Consider the following 16,881-nt stretch of genomic DNA (forward strand, 5'->3'; position numbering starts at 1 on the left):
GCATACACAATCAGTGTTCCAGCGTTCAGCCAATAACCGAGAAAGATTTGGTGGTGAGGGTGGGGGGGTTAGCGCGCTGAGGCACAAAAGGGAGGGGACGCGATGAGGAGGAGGGAGGGGCAAGCTAGCCTCGTTTTGTTTGAAAATACTTTGAACGTCAACAAGAAGTAACGTCAGCCAACATCGCTAGGGCACCTTTATTGTTTACAGGTGAAAACCGGAGGCAGCTCTGCAACCAGACAAATTTGCATGCTCATGTTTTCATATTCTATGCTAATATTCTAACAAAACCTTTATGTTAGTGCCTTATGCCCAAATGTAATGGCAAAAACCCTGTAGTTAATCCCCCGGGGGCCTGCTCTTATGTAGGCCTTTAGGATGGGTGAAATGCTGAGGACAAATTTCATTCTCTGTAAATGACAATAAAGGCACCTTTAATTTGAACCTTTCTTGATGCCATACCATCACATATCATCTCTGCATACTGTTGTATGTTTACAATTGTCCGCCGCTCAGAGCTACGCCGTGTTTTGTTGCTCTCATTGTTTGTAGATCTATCCAATTGCTTTCAGAGTCCTTTTGGTCTCTGGCCATTTATAACGCCCCTTGGAAATCCAAAATAAAGTCAGAGGTTCCGGACTAATTTGTTTTTGGGATTTGGACATGATGTCAAGCTAGTTCTGTAGTAAAAATTGTATTGTTAGTAAAGCACTTTCCAGCCTGCGCCAACTATTTCTACAATAATGGGTATGAGTTGGTTTGGCCACAGTTTTGAGAATACCGATGTGACCAATACTTTTTCCTTTAAGCAAGAATAATCTCGGTGGCGAAAAGTAGTTGAAAGATCATTGGTTGTACTGGCTAGAAAAATGAAGTAATATTCTCCCATCCTGTGACATCTAGAGTCCAAGTGTTGTTGGACTGAACCTATAAGTGCTTTGGGCTGTAGTTGTTAAAGTGAGAGCTACCAGATGAGTGTGTGAATGTGTAGAACCCCTTTTCCCAGGTCTGGGCTGTAAATACTATATCAATGTTTAAAAAAAAATGAAAGAACATAATAAATGAAAAAATGTGTTAGCTCCTCTGCAGTGATATTTAGCGAGAAGGCATTGGATCTGCTGCCGAATTACATTCCTCTCAGAGCTTGACCTTCATTACTAATTTGTGGCTAAATGATTTGAAAGCAACCAAGTGGCGCTTGGTGAGGTTCATCAGGGTCAGTGGTGCTTACTTAAATGACATCAATAGACACAATCTTCAAATGCTGGACTCAAAAAAGTGATTGTGCTAGAGTCAAATCGAATCAGCCTCATCATTACTGCCTCTGTGTTGTCAGCTTTGTCAAAGAACCTCCCTTTTCTCTGTGATTAAAGCATCTGTTTAGGTCTGGGGATATGAAACAAGACATACTTTAGTTTTATTTCATTTTTTTGGTGACCGGAAAAAGCTTCCCTCAACAATTTAGCCTATCTCCCTGTCAGTTCAGAAGTTTAAATATAGACGAGCTTTATTGGCTTCCCGAATCTCAGTGTGCAGTAGATAGAACGAAGTCAAGGCTTCCGGGCCTGTCAGTCAAAGTCTGGTCGATGCTGAGGCTTTGGGTGTCAATAGGAGATGCTATCCTTACTCATGGGCTCACCTTGAGGCAGTGAACCATGGCACAGCCCTGCCGCAGCTGCTGCTGCCTGCTCTGAAATGCTTGTGGGCTGAGAAACAACTGCTGACGGAAAGCCATGTCTTCGAAATGTGGGCATTTGTAAAAAATTGCAAATGCAGTGCATAACTGTTAAGTTTTAATATATATATATATATTTTTTTAAACTGGAGACAAATGTACATTTTGCCTAATGTCTTAAAGTGCTCATTGGTATTCTATGTATTGCACAGCAATGATTGCATGGAGAGAGAATTAAGTCTTACATGCATCACAAAGCAGAAAAAGTTTGGGTTTATTTAAAGACCTGTATTTCACTTTTTGCTTATGCAAGCAGGAATAAAGCAACATACTGTAGTGAAATAGTATTGCTGCCATCTTTTGATGGAAATTATTTAGTTTGCCTTGCTGTAAGGCATCCCTGCTCTGTGTAGATGTCAAAATCTCCATGTCTCCACTACTGTTATAGTATTTGCTAAAGCCATTTTCATTCAAGCCAAAACACGTAACCTTCTTTCAAAAATGCTTGAGGACAGACCTCCATCACAGCCATTATGGTGATACCTGTGGGGAAACAGGATGTCTTCACCAGGATTACCTTTTTGCTGCTGCTGCTACTACTATGCTGTGAAATTGTTAGTGTCCTGCAGAAATTTCTTTGCAGCATTTTCACTATGGGAGGCCCTGGTGGGAATAAAACCCAGTAAAAGCAGTGACAATTTACACACAATACAGGACTTGACCTAATCTAACAAATGTTTTTTTTATTTTTTTTAACAAACGGACTGCAGGATGGAAAGTTTTAGGTCTTTGGGGTCAAGGCAGCAATTGCTAACATGCTGTCCAAAATGTTATCCTCTCTTTTTTTCCCTTTTATAGATTTGTGTAGATACTAAGCTTTGTTATTTGTCTCTTTTATATTTGGCTTTACTCATCACCAGGTTCTGACCCCATAGCTAACTAATTCTCATAGTCGCACAGATGAAGGCTGTTTAATAAAACATAGCCACTTGAATCCTAACAGGCCTCACTCTCCCTTTACAAGTCACACTCTCGTTTATTCATGAATTCATGCAATCATCTCCCCGTTTCCCCAAACAACCCAGCTCCTAGGAAACTGTCCGTCAAGTGTCTGAGGGGAACAGGTCCGTGGAGGGAGACAGGAAGGAATAAAGCACAGACACACACACACACACACACACACAAAGGTTTCCGCTTGATGTCATTTGTCTGTTGGCCACCTGATACAATACTCATAAGGATACTGGGCTTATAGATCTATGTTTCTAGAGCTGGCATGTGGGTGTGCGTGTGTGTGTGTGTGTGTGTGTGTGTGCTTGTGTGTGTGTGTGTGCTTGTGTGCGTGTGCGTGTGCGTGTGCGTGTGCGTGTGTCAACCTTGAATTTGGCCATTGTTGGACAGTGGCAGACACAATGTACTTGCCCCAGAAAACACTGGAATCTATTCCTTCATGTCTCCCCCTTCTGCTCAATCTTTGTCCCCATCTCTGTCTGCTGATACAACATCCTAACAGCACCCTCTCACATCCTCAGTGTGTGCTGTTCGCCCATGTGTTTTACATATTGTATGAAGCCCAAGAAAGGCAGCTGAGTACCTTTTTTTACAGCATACGGGTTATTGTCATCAGAGACAACATCTTTTTGTACACGATAGGAGTCACACAACGACAACACTCATCTCACTTGAAAAATCGGCCGACACAGGAAGAACGCGAGAAAATGAGAGAAAGACAGAAAGGGATGTTTGAAAGCACGAAGGTTTATAAGTGAAGTGTTTTGCCCAATATGTGCGCCACCGATCTGTGTGTTTGTGGATGTTTGAGCTTTTAGCTTGGTTTGAAAAGAGCCCATGAAAGGAGAAAGATTGAGTAGAATGAGTTGGCTCGAGACACGAAACAAGAGGCTGATTAGGGAAAGTGAAAGCAAATGTTGCCTTGATGCTCCCACACACACAAATACACACACTGAGTGTGAGCACTTGATTGCTGCCAAACAGCATGCAAGGTCATCGCCTTATTATCACCCTCCTCTTCTTGTCCTTTCACGCTCTATCATACACACACACACACACACACACACACACACAGACACACATTGTCGCTCTTCTTTTTCTCTTTTCAATTTCCCCACGTTTTCACTTTTATACTTGGTTAGACCTGTTTTTGTTCTGTTACATTTAGATATTCTAGATAAATTTTCTCTGCCTGTGGATTCCCCTTTCACTGTTTTTCTAACATTTGCAAATGTGCAATTGTGCATGTTTACCTTCCACATAGAGATAGAGATACCTTGGATATTTATGCATTTATTTGAGGATAACAACTTTAATTAACCTCTCTGCTTGTCAACATTTCTTTGTGTTTTTTCTGTAGTCTGTCAACGCTGTCATTCCCATCATGCAACCTTTTTGTTCCTCCCTTTGTGACATCTGCTATTCTTTATTGTTATTCCCTGTTTTTTATTGTTTTCTCCATCTTTTTCTTGGCCTAACTTTCCTCCCATCCCTTTGTGTGTCATTTGCAGATTGTCATTATGACGGACATCAGTGCAGTATACTGTAAGGCAGTATACTGTAAGGCAAAACTGGCTGCTTATCAACACCCAGAGAGTGTACAGTGTTTCTGTGTAGTGAGGCTTAATTCATAAAGGTTTTACTTAACACAACTTGTCCTGGCCCTTTTCTCTATCTCCATTTTCTTAGTGGAATACATTTCCTTTTTTTACTTTTTTTTATTTGTTTATTAATTCAGGACAATGCACATTGATGAACATGCACAACAGTACACGTAAATGTGCCAGATTGTAGCCCAAGGGCTAATTTCCATCTGCAGTCCAATAGGCAGGTTGGAGTTACAGAAAAAAAAGACATAGGATAGTAACATTTAGTATATAAAAACAAGAAGAAACAAAAAGAAAAAAACAGGACAATTCATTAGTAGAAAAATGGAATCACGAGTTAGTGGTGGTTACACGTTTGGTTAGCTCTAAGCCACTGCTTTACCTGGCTCTTAAGGAGGCCAAAGTGGGAGGCTCCCTTACAGTTGGAGGAAGTGTGTTCAATAATGCACTTCCTTTAATAGATAGTGCATTATGGCTATTATTATGGAGGTTTTCTGAAAGGAACCTCACAGTCCCCGTTTCTTTGATATGCCCGACTTAAATTTCTGCAATTTCTGTAGTAATAAATTCAGTTATATACGCTTATATTCTCTTTTATTTGGCCCTTCACACAGGCAGGTCAGAGGTCAAGTTTAGCTAACAGAGACGCCTCGCTGGAGCTTTTGGAAATTCTGTGTCTTGCTCAACTTCAGTATTGCTGTTGTTTCAGTTGACAGACAGTATTTATAATCTCTGCTGAGCACTTCCCTGCCAACTTTATGTTTAATTTACATTCACGTCTAACAAGAAATTAGATTGTGCATATTGTAATGTGGGATAAACAGAACATCGTTCAGCCAGCTGACAGCTTCTGTGGACTCGGTGTATTGCGTACAGATCACATAGTTTCTCTAGAGCTGTGACCATCTCCTATTTGTGTTGACATTTGTCATCGGGGACCTGCGACATCTGGAGTCTGACAACAAATACATGAGAGATGGTGACGTTCAACACAGCGGCCTTTTATAGTTTGTCACATCAAAAAAACCTGTTGCATGCCTCCGTCGTCATCTCAATCTGTTGCTGTCTCCCTGACCCATCACTCAGCTCCTCCAGCTCTCTTTCCCTCATTTGTTTCTGATTCTTTCTTTCATCTCGGTCACCCTCTGTTTACCACATTTCTTATCTTATTTTTTGTTTATTCGTTACTATGTCTATTTTTGTATCTTTTGCTTGTTCAGTGGAAGAATTGCGTGTCTGTGTCTGTGTGTGTGTGTGTGTGTGTGTGTCACAGTGGACCAACAAGGCTAGCTAGTGGTTCTGGCATCTGGTGTTCCATCTGACAAGAAGAAGGAAAGTGTGTGCGTGCGTGTGTGTGTGTGTGTGTGTGTGTGTGTGTGTGTGTGTGTGTGTGTGTGTGTGTGTGTGTGTGTGTGTGTGTGTGTGTGTGTGTGTCTGTGTGTGTGGACCCATACTGTATGCGATTAAGTGTTGCTGTAGCATGCATGGGACTTTGTGAGCGTACAGTACTTTTGTCCTTGCAGGTGGTGAAAGTTTCCTTGTGTACAAACAAACTTGCAAGTTTCTCTGCCAACTCGTGGATGTGTGCTTGCATCGACTGTATATCTCTGCATACGCTTAAGGTGTGTGTGTGTTTATATATGTGTGTGCGTGTGTGATCACCATCACACAGTGGGTGATAAATGATACATTGGTTGGACATTTGGCTTTCCGCCTGGAAAGAAAAACTAATTAATTTTCTGAGATCTCGCAAGTAGGTAGATTGTAGAATCGGATTCCAGAACTAAAGGAGGGAGGGCATTCTCAAAAGTGATAATTTTGAGTCATTTTTGTCCCGAATAGCTAGTCCTGAAATACTTCCACACTTGATTTGTGATGTTCCAGTGCAACAGAAAGGTCTGGTTGAGATCAGTATCATTATGAAGAAGGCTTGTTTGTGTTTCAGTGCAGCAGATTAGATTGGGCAGCTATAGGCAGGGGGTTAAAAGAAGGTTTTTGTTTTTAATTCTTAAACCTGAAATTAGAAAGACAGGCTTAAACTGCTCTGACCTTACAAAATATAACCAAATGTATTTACTGTGACATCACTGAGAGATTAATAGAAACCATTTGCTTTGGAAATTTCTCAAAATACAAGCTTATGAATGTCGTGGTTGACAGAGGGAAAAAATTGAAAAATTACGTGAAAAATTAAATTGAAAAAAGCGCTGTCCTCACTAAGCAGTGCTCGGAGCACACAGAGTTGACAGGAGCCGTAATAGAAAGATTGTTAAGGTATGACCAACACTGTGCACTGTATAAAAGTTAAAAGAGACATCTATCTTGTAGTTCAGCTAAATGTGTTAAACTGATTTCAGTACATGCTGTATGTTTTTGTTATGAGTTTAAATGCTAGAGCAATAGTTATGTTGCCAGAACGAACAAAGATTTTACTCTTTTATTCTTTATGAAGAACTTTATTCGGAAAAAGTTTGTTTTCCTCTTTTGGCAAATTTATATAATTGTATATTTTTTTCATTATTTCTTATATTCTCCATAAAACTTGCTTGCAAAAAATGCTAAAATAAACCACTGGGTTAAAAGTAGTTTTTCTTTCTGTGTGTGTGTGTGTGCAGGTGTGCTATGGAACCTGTCTTCATGTGATGCTCTGAAGATGCCAATCATCCAGGACGCCCTGGCCGTTCTGACCAATAGTGTCATCATACCCCACTCTAACTGGGACTCCTCCCCCAATCACCATGACGACCGCAAGCTCCATCTGCATACCTCCCAGGTGCTGCGCAATGCTACAGGCTGCCTCAGGTAAAAGCAGAACACGCACTCACAAACACACATACACACACAATTCTTCCTTACTCTCTTCCTTAATCTTACTGTCATTTAAAAGAATACAACAGTGTGACATAAACACACACTGTATGTGTTTCTTTGTGTTTTGTTTCTTTGTTGCTGAGATTTACCATAATGAGACCGTTTTATTGTATGTGTGAATGGATGTTGCCTCTTTGGAATGTAAACTGCTGTGTGATTAGAGATGCATATATTCACAAACTATAAACACTGCACAGTTTCTCTCTGCTTCTCACTTATTTATTCTCTTTTTCTCTCTCTCTCTCTCTCTCCCTCTCCCTCTCTCTCTCTCTCTCTCTCTCTCGGGCACACACATTAACTTTTTCTGGAAACCATAGCAACAACTCCTCCAATTGTATAAGTCCTTTGTGTGTCAAGACTTTTTTTTGGTGCATTGTGCTGATGAACTATGCTCCTTAGTTGCTAAAGCTTGAAATATTGCAGGACAATGTACAGTTTTGTATTCTCAGTTATTTTATTCAACTTGTCAGAAGTCGGAGAACTTCAAGCGTCACCGATCAACTATGTGCACAGTTGAATTTATCAAATGGAAAGTATTTTACCGTGCCAGTACAACAGGCCAGTCTTAGTAGTTAGGCATAGGATTTATTTGCAGCGTTAGTGTGTCCATCTCTCACTTTGCTTAACACAATTGCTAATTTTACATACAGCTATTCCTTGTTTCTTTTCAGCCGTCTTGCAGTGAAACTGCTAATTTTAATGGCACGTTCAACCTTTGTACATAACAAAATCCCCTGCACAAACACAATACAGTAGTTGGGATTTTAAATAGTACAAGTATTTCACTTGTATGTCCTTCGCACAGAAAAGGAACTCTGGCTGTTGATTCCATGCAACAACATGTGTTCGTCTATGTACACACACTCTCACACCAACTCAACAGAGGGCTGAAACGGTTTAGAAAAAAAACTCCATGTCCACTTGGCTGTCTCTCTTTGAGCTGTGCACTCACTCAATCAACCACCAGCAGCTTCTGGATTAAACCTCACCTCACTCGCTTTGCAGGGCTTCTCTCAAGCTGTTTGGAATGCTTATCTCCAGCTACTGAATGTCTCTGTAACGCATTTCAAAGCCATTCAGAAGACGTTACAAACAGGTTTTTGTATGCACTCATTGTGTGCGTAAAGTGCTACATTGTGTTTATGCAATCAACATAGGAAAGCAAAGGCTCCGGTTGCTCCGGTCATTGTTCCATTTGTGATCACTTTGAATATGAATACCATTTTGCATATTTGTGATTTTCCCAAATATCAAAAACATGTAATTATAAATATTTGCAAGTGTCTAGTTGTGAATGCTTTTCAGTCAGATATCCCTGACTGCTGCCTGCCAGTCAGTGGAGGGCACAGATCCTTTTTTTGTTTAAAGGTATTCATCTGTATTCAACTGTCAGTTCATTTAAACAGTACAAACATTATGGCAACATAGCTCTTGTACTTCTGTGTTTCTGCTGTACCTCAGAGGACCTGCCGTGTTGTGAAGTACACCACTTTGATATCTATACTAAATTTTAACCACAGCTTGCAGTGCCAGGTGTATTGCTTGCATGCTATTAAATAAGCGTTTGGAGGGTAAAATCCAGTGTAGTTTTTTATTTTTTATAAACCTCTCCGGCTTTTGTTTGTCAGCATTCTAATGGAACAGCACAGGAACTGCCATGGGGGCCTGTGGTCCAGGACGTGTGGTCCAAGATGATTATATGCAACAACTCAATATCACAAACACCTGTACAAATCTAATCCAGTCTACTAATAGCTTTGCATTTGCAATAAGTATTACATTGGGGAAAGTTGTAATGTTTTTTTTTTTACTGGAGGGGAGTCAGAATTGGAGCAGTGCTGATATAGCTGATATATTTTGTAGGCTGATTTGCATTCTTGCAGCTGCATTTGGGTTCAATTATATTGTTAACTGTCAGAAATATTGGCAACCATTATTAAATGCATAAGAAAAATTATGGTGTATATAACAATATATAGGGGATTTGGATTATGAAGTTATTTGTCTGTGTAATATACTGTATCTATAAAATGTATTCTCATTTGCAGTAATGTACTTAAGCTACAGTATTCAACAATGTGAAATAATAAAATTGTCTTTGTCTTTGTACATATGGTGCATGTGTAAGACTTAGTAATAGCTACGGTAAGTATTTAACACTTTTCGGAAATTGCATCAACCAGGTCACAAGAAAAGAAGAGGTGAATCTAAAAGGTTAGTTTACCCAAAATCCCAAGATAACCCACTTTTACCATCTAAGCTCTCTTGGTATGATGAACATTAAAGATGAAACTCCTTGAGCTTTTCATTATTTGCATGTCACAAACTAGATTCACCTTCGGTGCACTGCCTAGGCGTCAGACGTCTCATTTTAGTTAAAACTTAAATTAAAATCTATCTCACCATCTGGATGGCTAGGTAATGTACCAGAATGGGTACATGGGAAATATGTTTATTAGTTATTATTTGAGGGAATAGATTATTTAAAAGTAATGTTTTTCTATGTTTGTGATGTTAATTTTAGTCGTTTGTTTATCCCCAAAGCAAGATTTATTGCCTTCAACTGTAAAAACTAAGTTAACAGTTTTTGTAGATTTTCAAATTTAAGTTTATTTCCAAACTCACCAAGGTGTTAAATGACTTTGTGTGTGTGTGTGTGTGTGTGTGTGTGTGTGTGCGCGCGTGCGTGCGTGCTTGCGTGCGTGCTCGCTATACTTCTGAAGATGCTAGGAAAAGACAAATGATGCTGTCAGTGCAATGCTCGCCACTGCGAAGCTACGGAGAAGCAGAAGGGGGACAAGGGGAGTAGAGGAGAAGAAGGCCACACATTGGAAAGATTAGAACAGGGAGAATGTAGAAGTGGTGAACAATGGGAAGGAGAGACTAACAGGATCTGAAAGAAGGGAGCTGAGACACCGAGAGTAATGGAGGTGTTTCTGTTGCTCGCCAGGGTTGTTTTCTATCTCGCTGTCTGTTCGGGGGGGTTAAAGTGAGACAAGGCCACAATGTTAAGGTGCCAGTGTAGCTCAGCTCAATTTCTGACCTATGACCTCACTCATTATCCCCTTGCTGTGCCTTTGTATAATGCATAAGAGTGTGTACACGCCTTTGTATACACTGGTGTGTAGTTGTGTCTGTGTGTGTGTTTGAGTGTTTATGTGCTGTTTGTGAACAGTTATACGTGCATGTCTAAGTGCACATGCGAGCACACACACATTTGTGCACATACAAGCACTCACATTAGTCCCCATTGAAAAGCAAAGGCATCAAACTGAATCAATCTCAGAAATGACAGTCCGCATGGGGGAGTTGCATATGATAATGCGAATGAACTGGTGTCAGGGCATCAGGTGTTTCGATTATGGGTGTGTGTTGGTGTGTGAATGTGTGTATGCGTGTATCTTCATGTATGTTTGAGTGTCCATGTGTGCATATATTAGGCGTGGGCCAAGCAGCTAATGATGCTCATAGACCCATATATTGTCTAATCGTGCAGGGGGCATTAAAGGCTCCTCCCGATTCGCACACATGAACACACACACACACACACACACACACACACACACACACACACACACACATACTGTACGTGTTATCAGGCCAGACTGGTCTCCTGTGAAGGGGATTCCTTATCCTCCATTCAGGGGCTGTTTACCTCCCTGCAGGTTGTTGGTTTGTAGCCAAGCCAGAGAAAACCTGCTGCCTCCACGCTATACAACCTGGTTTTGTGTGTGTGTTTCTGTACTTGCCAGGCTCACACACTCATGAACACTTTCATTTTGTTTTCTTTCAAACACCCACAGTTGTAATAGAGTAGTTAAATGAGTTATTAGATGAATCAAGAATAAGGAGTGCATGGTCACGAATGATTTTGTTTCCATATTTTATTGATATTAATTGGTTTGTATTCATGGGTGCTCCATCTGGTGATGACCCTCTGCTGTCCACCCATACACACACCCACACACACACACACACACACACACACACACACACACACACACACACACACACAGCCTGACACTTGTGCAGCGTTACCACACACCAGCTGTTTGAGAAAAGTCACTCGGTGGTCATTTGTTCCTTGAGCAACATTAGAGAGCCATCTGTCTGAGATTCCCTCATGTTCACATCTTTACTGTACAAGTTGCATGAATCCCCAAACCACTCAAACTGGAGAGAAGTGACTAATGTGTGATTCACTCATTAATTTCCTCAGGTACAAGAAAGGAAAATCAATGTAAAATGAAAAAATTATAACCGGTCTAGTATCTTTTAAATGTCAACAATTGGTGAAAAATAAGGTCAGGAAGCATGTTAGGGAACCTTTTCTCACTTATGTGGGGATGCTACTTTTCACAAATTATAAATGTGGCCTTTTTTTTTTGGGAGCTTTGCCCTTTATAAGTGAAGAGTGGATGGAAAGGAAAGGGGGAGATAGATGGGGGATGACACCATTGTAACATTAATGATGTTTTTACTGTGATCATTTTGTGCATTAAGAGTACAACAGTAATTACAGTGAACCATTCTCCTTTTTTTGTGTAATTGTAGTTGCGATACTAGCCACCTTGTGTAGACTGATTACATTTAAAATCAAATGGAAAGTGCGTACAGTAGATAACAGGTTTGCCAATAGACTACTAGGTATATACAAACCAGAGCAATACCAATTATATTTTAGTTTTTGGTGCAATGGTCCAGATAATTCAATGAAAAGAAGTAGTTTGTAGCCTAAAGGTTTGATGATAAAATGTTTGAAAGGTTGCTGGGTGATATCTGAAAAAAGCAGGTGGGAGTTGACCTGCTATCCCTTAAGCAAGGCACTTAATGTAGATAAAAGTGGACAATAGATGCAATGAGGCTAAAGGAAAATGTATGAGTCTGGGAGTGAGTCAAAATTCATTCATTCATCAAAACATTTGTGTTCATTTTGTCTGTGAACATTACAGTGGACCTTAACATGTTGCTGATCCTGTATCCAACAAATCTGAATTTGAAACCCGAAGAATACATGGTTTGATTTTGCTATACTACAGTCAAAAAGGACTATCACTCTCATTAGGAGGAAAATAGAGGCACAATTGGTGCTTGGATCAAGAACATAGCATGGGGGGGAGGTTAAAAGCTAAATGAAAAATCAATAAAAACACAGTTTAAAAAGAAAAGTGGACTATAGAAGGAAATATTTTCTCTGGAAAAACCCTCTTTTTAAAAGTACATTAATGTATTCCTTTAGTCCTTTGGCTTCCAACATTTAATTTCTTAATAATTTTTCTGAGCACTTATGCCTTTATTAGAAAGTGACAGAAGAGAGAAGAAAGTAGACAATAGAGGAAGAGAAACAACAAACAAACAAACAAAGATCTTAAAATCATCTCATGGTTGACATCTTAATATCCAAATGGACATTAAGGACATAATAAAGGACATTTTATAATACTTATTTTACTGTTACAACATATATAGTCAGTAGTCTTAAATCTTCTGAAAAACTCATATAGGACACAACAGTGGTAATTTAACCACGGCTGTCTGGGATCAGCAAATTGTAAGTTGACAAGGTGTTTTATCTTTGTCGTCCCTGATTTACACATATATCTATTTGTATAGATATAGATATAGATAGATAGATAGATAGTTAGATAGTTAGTTCAACAAAGCTTTAATTTAAAAACACTGGATTTCAGTGTTCATCCAAACTCCTTCATCATTTGTTTAGTGTGCAGGGTGTTTAATGTATAGATATAGTTTTTCAGTTTAATTGTACTGTCCTATAAATTCATAGAATTCAGTCAACTCTTACAGTTTCTTCATTCTCAAATTTTTGTTATTTGTTTAAATCACTGTTGTCTTTATGTATTTCTAATGATGCCAGCCCAGCTGCACGTTAATACATATTTAATTAGCTTTGAATTTTTTCCCCAGAAAAAGGGCTCATACCACACCCCTGCCACCATTTCCAGTATACTGTTCTAAAGACAGAAATTACTGAATATTACCATTTAATGCCAAAAGTAACCTTTTCTAGGATAACTAGACAATGGATTTTTTTTTAAATTGTTTTTACATTTACGTGGTAAATTTTGGAAATGACCTGCCCTTAAGCACTAAAACCAATAGCACTTTCTTGTTACTTTACTGCACCTAAAATTACAACTTTTAAATTCTGAATGGGATGCTTAATTAAGTTCTGTGTCTTTTTGCTCAATAGGTAATTATTTAATGAGGCAGTCTAATGAGTCAGACTGAATTAATGAGGAGTGACATCAGATAGGATTCAGTGTAAGCCTTTAATGGACTTGTTAAATTGTGGAGATTACCAGTTAAATTGAAGGACATTCACAAACACTCATACACAAAAGTAAAACCAGCATGTAGGTGCACACGTGCCCTCTCTCGGCAAAGTTTTTTTTAAATCCATGCACAGACACATTGCTTAAAATGTCACGCTCCATCCTCATCTTTCATCTTCTTATGAAATATGCCATCTGATCTGCTCTCTCTCTCTTTCTCTCCTTCTTCCTCTCTCTGAGCAATAACCGTATGCTCAGATTATGTTACCAGGGTCCATAAATCCCATATGTCAGAGTGAGGAAGCTGAGTCAAACAAACAAGCTAGCATTATCTAAATATTCCGTGATGCAACACAGCATGATGTGAAATGCCAGAGGAAACATCACACCCAGAAAACAAAAACTTAGCAGGCTATGTTCTGCATACAAAATCCTAGCCTTGTTGTGTTTGTCAGTAACTAGCACAGAAGGAAAGGCGTGTTGCAGGAAGGCACAATATTTCATGCTTTATTACAGAACCACTAGACTAACAAGCACACAAGCATGCACGCACACACACGCGCACACACACACACACTGTTATGTTCACACTCTTTCTTACATTTGCACACAAACACACACACAGCAATGTTTTTCTCTACGGGACAGATGTGTAGATGCATTTGCAGAGCAGTGTAGTAGAAGCCAAATTAGTTAAAGGCATAACAAGACTATTTCCAGGTATTTAAAAGATTGCACTGAAATTTGCATGGAATTTAAGTATCTAAAAAGCTGTAGGGACCTTAAATGTGTTGATAGTGCATGTACTTTATGGCTTTAATTTATTTTGTATATGCTATATGCCATATAATTTTAATTATCTTGGAGCATAAAAGCATACAGAATAGCTTTCTACTTTAAAGGAAGAAGAAAAACATCAATGCATTCTATTGCGGCCTGTGAATGTGACCTGTCCTACACCGGATTGGATTAATGAACCACTCACAGGGAGGTTGTTGGTCTGTGTTTATAATTTTCAGCCTGAAAAAACATGTGGCGGTTGTGGAAATGTCAACTAAAACTATTCATATCTTTTTATTTTTCATTTAGGTGTTCATTACAAATTGTGCAAGAAATAGGACATGCAGTTGCGGAATTGTGCTTCTACAACACCTGGTCTGAAAGGAAAACCAATTATTCAGTCTTTAGTCTGACTAAACTGGGCTTGCTTGATGTGGTCTGGAAGTGCAAAACTAGTTTGGTCTGGTACTAGTCTGGTACCTCACCTGGTTGGGCGTGCATCCCAGTACCAGGGCTTAGACCTTAATTATTGGTTTGATTTCAACCCGCGGCCCTTTGCTGTATGTCTTCCCGTCAGGACTGTGCAATTTTAGTATGGCATTAAAGTAAGTAAGTGAATGGTAATGCCGGAATGGAGAACTTCGATTGAAATGCTCCGGACTGTGCTCTTGCCTTTGATTCTCCATTTCAACTGCTTAGTGGTCAGAAAAGCAAAGGGAATCATCGTGATAACGTTCACATCCCCTCTCCTGTCTACAGCTGTCCTATCAATTAAAGGCAAAGACGCCACCAAAAATAATCCTAAAATATATATACATATATCGATCAAAACTTTGGGGTCACTTACACATTTCCATTCCACTCCATTATAGACAGAATACCAGCTGATCTGAGTGGGTGGCTGATCTTTAATGCAATATCTAAATTGCCCATTTTCAGGAACCATTCATCCAATGTTCCAAAGGCACATTCAATTCACTAATCTGATATCATTTTAAAAAACTAAAACTGAAAATTGCTGCCCTGGTTAAAAAAAAAAAAAAATGCAACTGATCTCAGCTGGTATTCTGTAAATGATGGAATGCAATGTAAATTTCTAAGTGACCCCAAACCTTTTAACCGGTTGTGTGTGTGTGTGTGTGTGCGTGTGTGCGTGTGCGTGTGCGTGTATATATGTAGAAGGCTCAAACTGTGTCCCACTGTGTCTATTTGTCCACAAAAAGACAACGCAAATAAGTAATGCATGCTTTAGAAGGCTCTTAAGTGTGATAGTTGGAGAAGATTTACAATAGAGACCAGGAGTTTGCCAAATGTTGGTTCATCAGTGAATGTGCCTTCAAGTCTCAGTTTTATTGCCCCCTTTTAGTTTAGTCCTCTACGTCTATATGAAACATAGGCAGTGGCATTTTTAGACATTCATCAATACTGCCAAACATCCCCTTTTTTTCAAAGTTTTCTTACTTTCTTTCTTACTGTTGTGCAGTAAGAAAGAAACCCATGATAAGGCATCAGATTTAAAAAAAAAAAAAAAAAAAAAACTTAAAGAAAGTTTCAGTAAAAGTCAGCACGTTCAAGGCTGAGCACTAAAGCAATACACCATCTCGCTTTCTCATCCACCCACCTCCTGTCTTTGGTGTTTAAACATGAGCCGAGAAGAAGTGTTTCTCACTGTTCTGTTGTTTTGCATTGAGTCAACAGAGAATTGTGTCTCTGCTAAGCGGGTTTTTTCATTGTGCAAATGTTTTACCATTAGCATTCAAAGCGTGTGAAAATGACTTGACCTTCTCTGGAAGTTTTAATTGAGTTGCTCTGTCTACCACTCTCTCGATCGTTTCTCTTTCTCATCAGTACAATGAGTGATTGACCTCATCCCAATGACTGGTAAAACAGCTGTGATCTCTTTATAATGCCAATGTGATGGATGAACTTATTCATTCATGCCATCACGGCGTCTCCTCGTTCACACCTCTATTGTCTGTTCTACAATATTTCCCCTTTAAACAAAGATGTTTAAACTTGGGTTACCAAACTTATTGTTACCAAACTTATAATTGGGTTGTTAATTATTTGGATTTCTTGCTCTCTATTTTTCTATCTGCACCATGATTCCCTTATCGCTTACGGCAGCGTAATGGAGGTTCATTGCACTCTTGTCCTCAAATAAAAGTTCCTCATGTAACAACCAGGCAAAACTTAATAGTTAATAGAGATATAAAAAAACATTAATGCTATGGCTATAAATTCACACAGTTGTATTGTAGCTAAAGGAGATAATGGAATGGTATGATGACACAGAGATATTAGAAAATCCGTTAAGTGTGTTATTGCCTTCTCTGAGTCCTTGGTTCCTTTTTTCAGAACTCTACCCTGAAGAAGCATCATTGTGGTTTGATTAAGTTAAACTACAGCTATAAGACACATATTAGCCCCTGTGCAGACCACATTAAAGTAGTTATGTTCAATAGGCTCCTAGTGGCTAAAGTGTTGTAGGCATCATCTAAACACAAATTCCGTTTAGTTATACATGAGTCCATTCTCAGTCAAAAGCATTGCAGAATAACTAGGCATAGATATGTGCATGCTCAAAGAACTCAGTTCCACATTGTTAACTCCAGTAACCAAAATTACCAATCTCTCCATT

The 16,881-nt window shown here is 39.2% G+C and overlaps 1 protein-coding gene across 5 annotated transcripts in view; it reads left to right on the forward strand.

Moving 5' to 3' along the window:
• The window catches only part of ctnnd2a (catenin (cadherin-associated protein), delta 2a), a 261,359-nt gene that overhangs the window by 190,639 nt on the left and 53,839 nt on the right, over nucleotides 1–16,881 (forward strand). For all 5 annotated transcript variants that reach the window (XM_034862043.1, XM_034862040.1, XM_034862041.1 and 2 more), the window contains one exon: nucleotides 6,909–7,095. In XM_034862043.1, the coding sequence (XP_034717934.1) occupies nucleotides 6,909–7,095 (187 nt within the window). The remainder of the gene's footprint in view (nucleotides 1–6,908; nucleotides 7,096–16,881) is intronic.

The sequence above is a fragment of the Etheostoma cragini genome, chromosome 22 (genome assembly GCF_013103735.1).
Source record: "Etheostoma cragini isolate CJK2018 chromosome 22, CSU_Ecrag_1.0, whole genome shotgun sequence".
In the NCBI taxonomy this organism is placed as follows: domain Eukaryota; kingdom Metazoa; phylum Chordata; class Actinopteri; order Perciformes; family Percidae; genus Etheostoma; species Etheostoma cragini.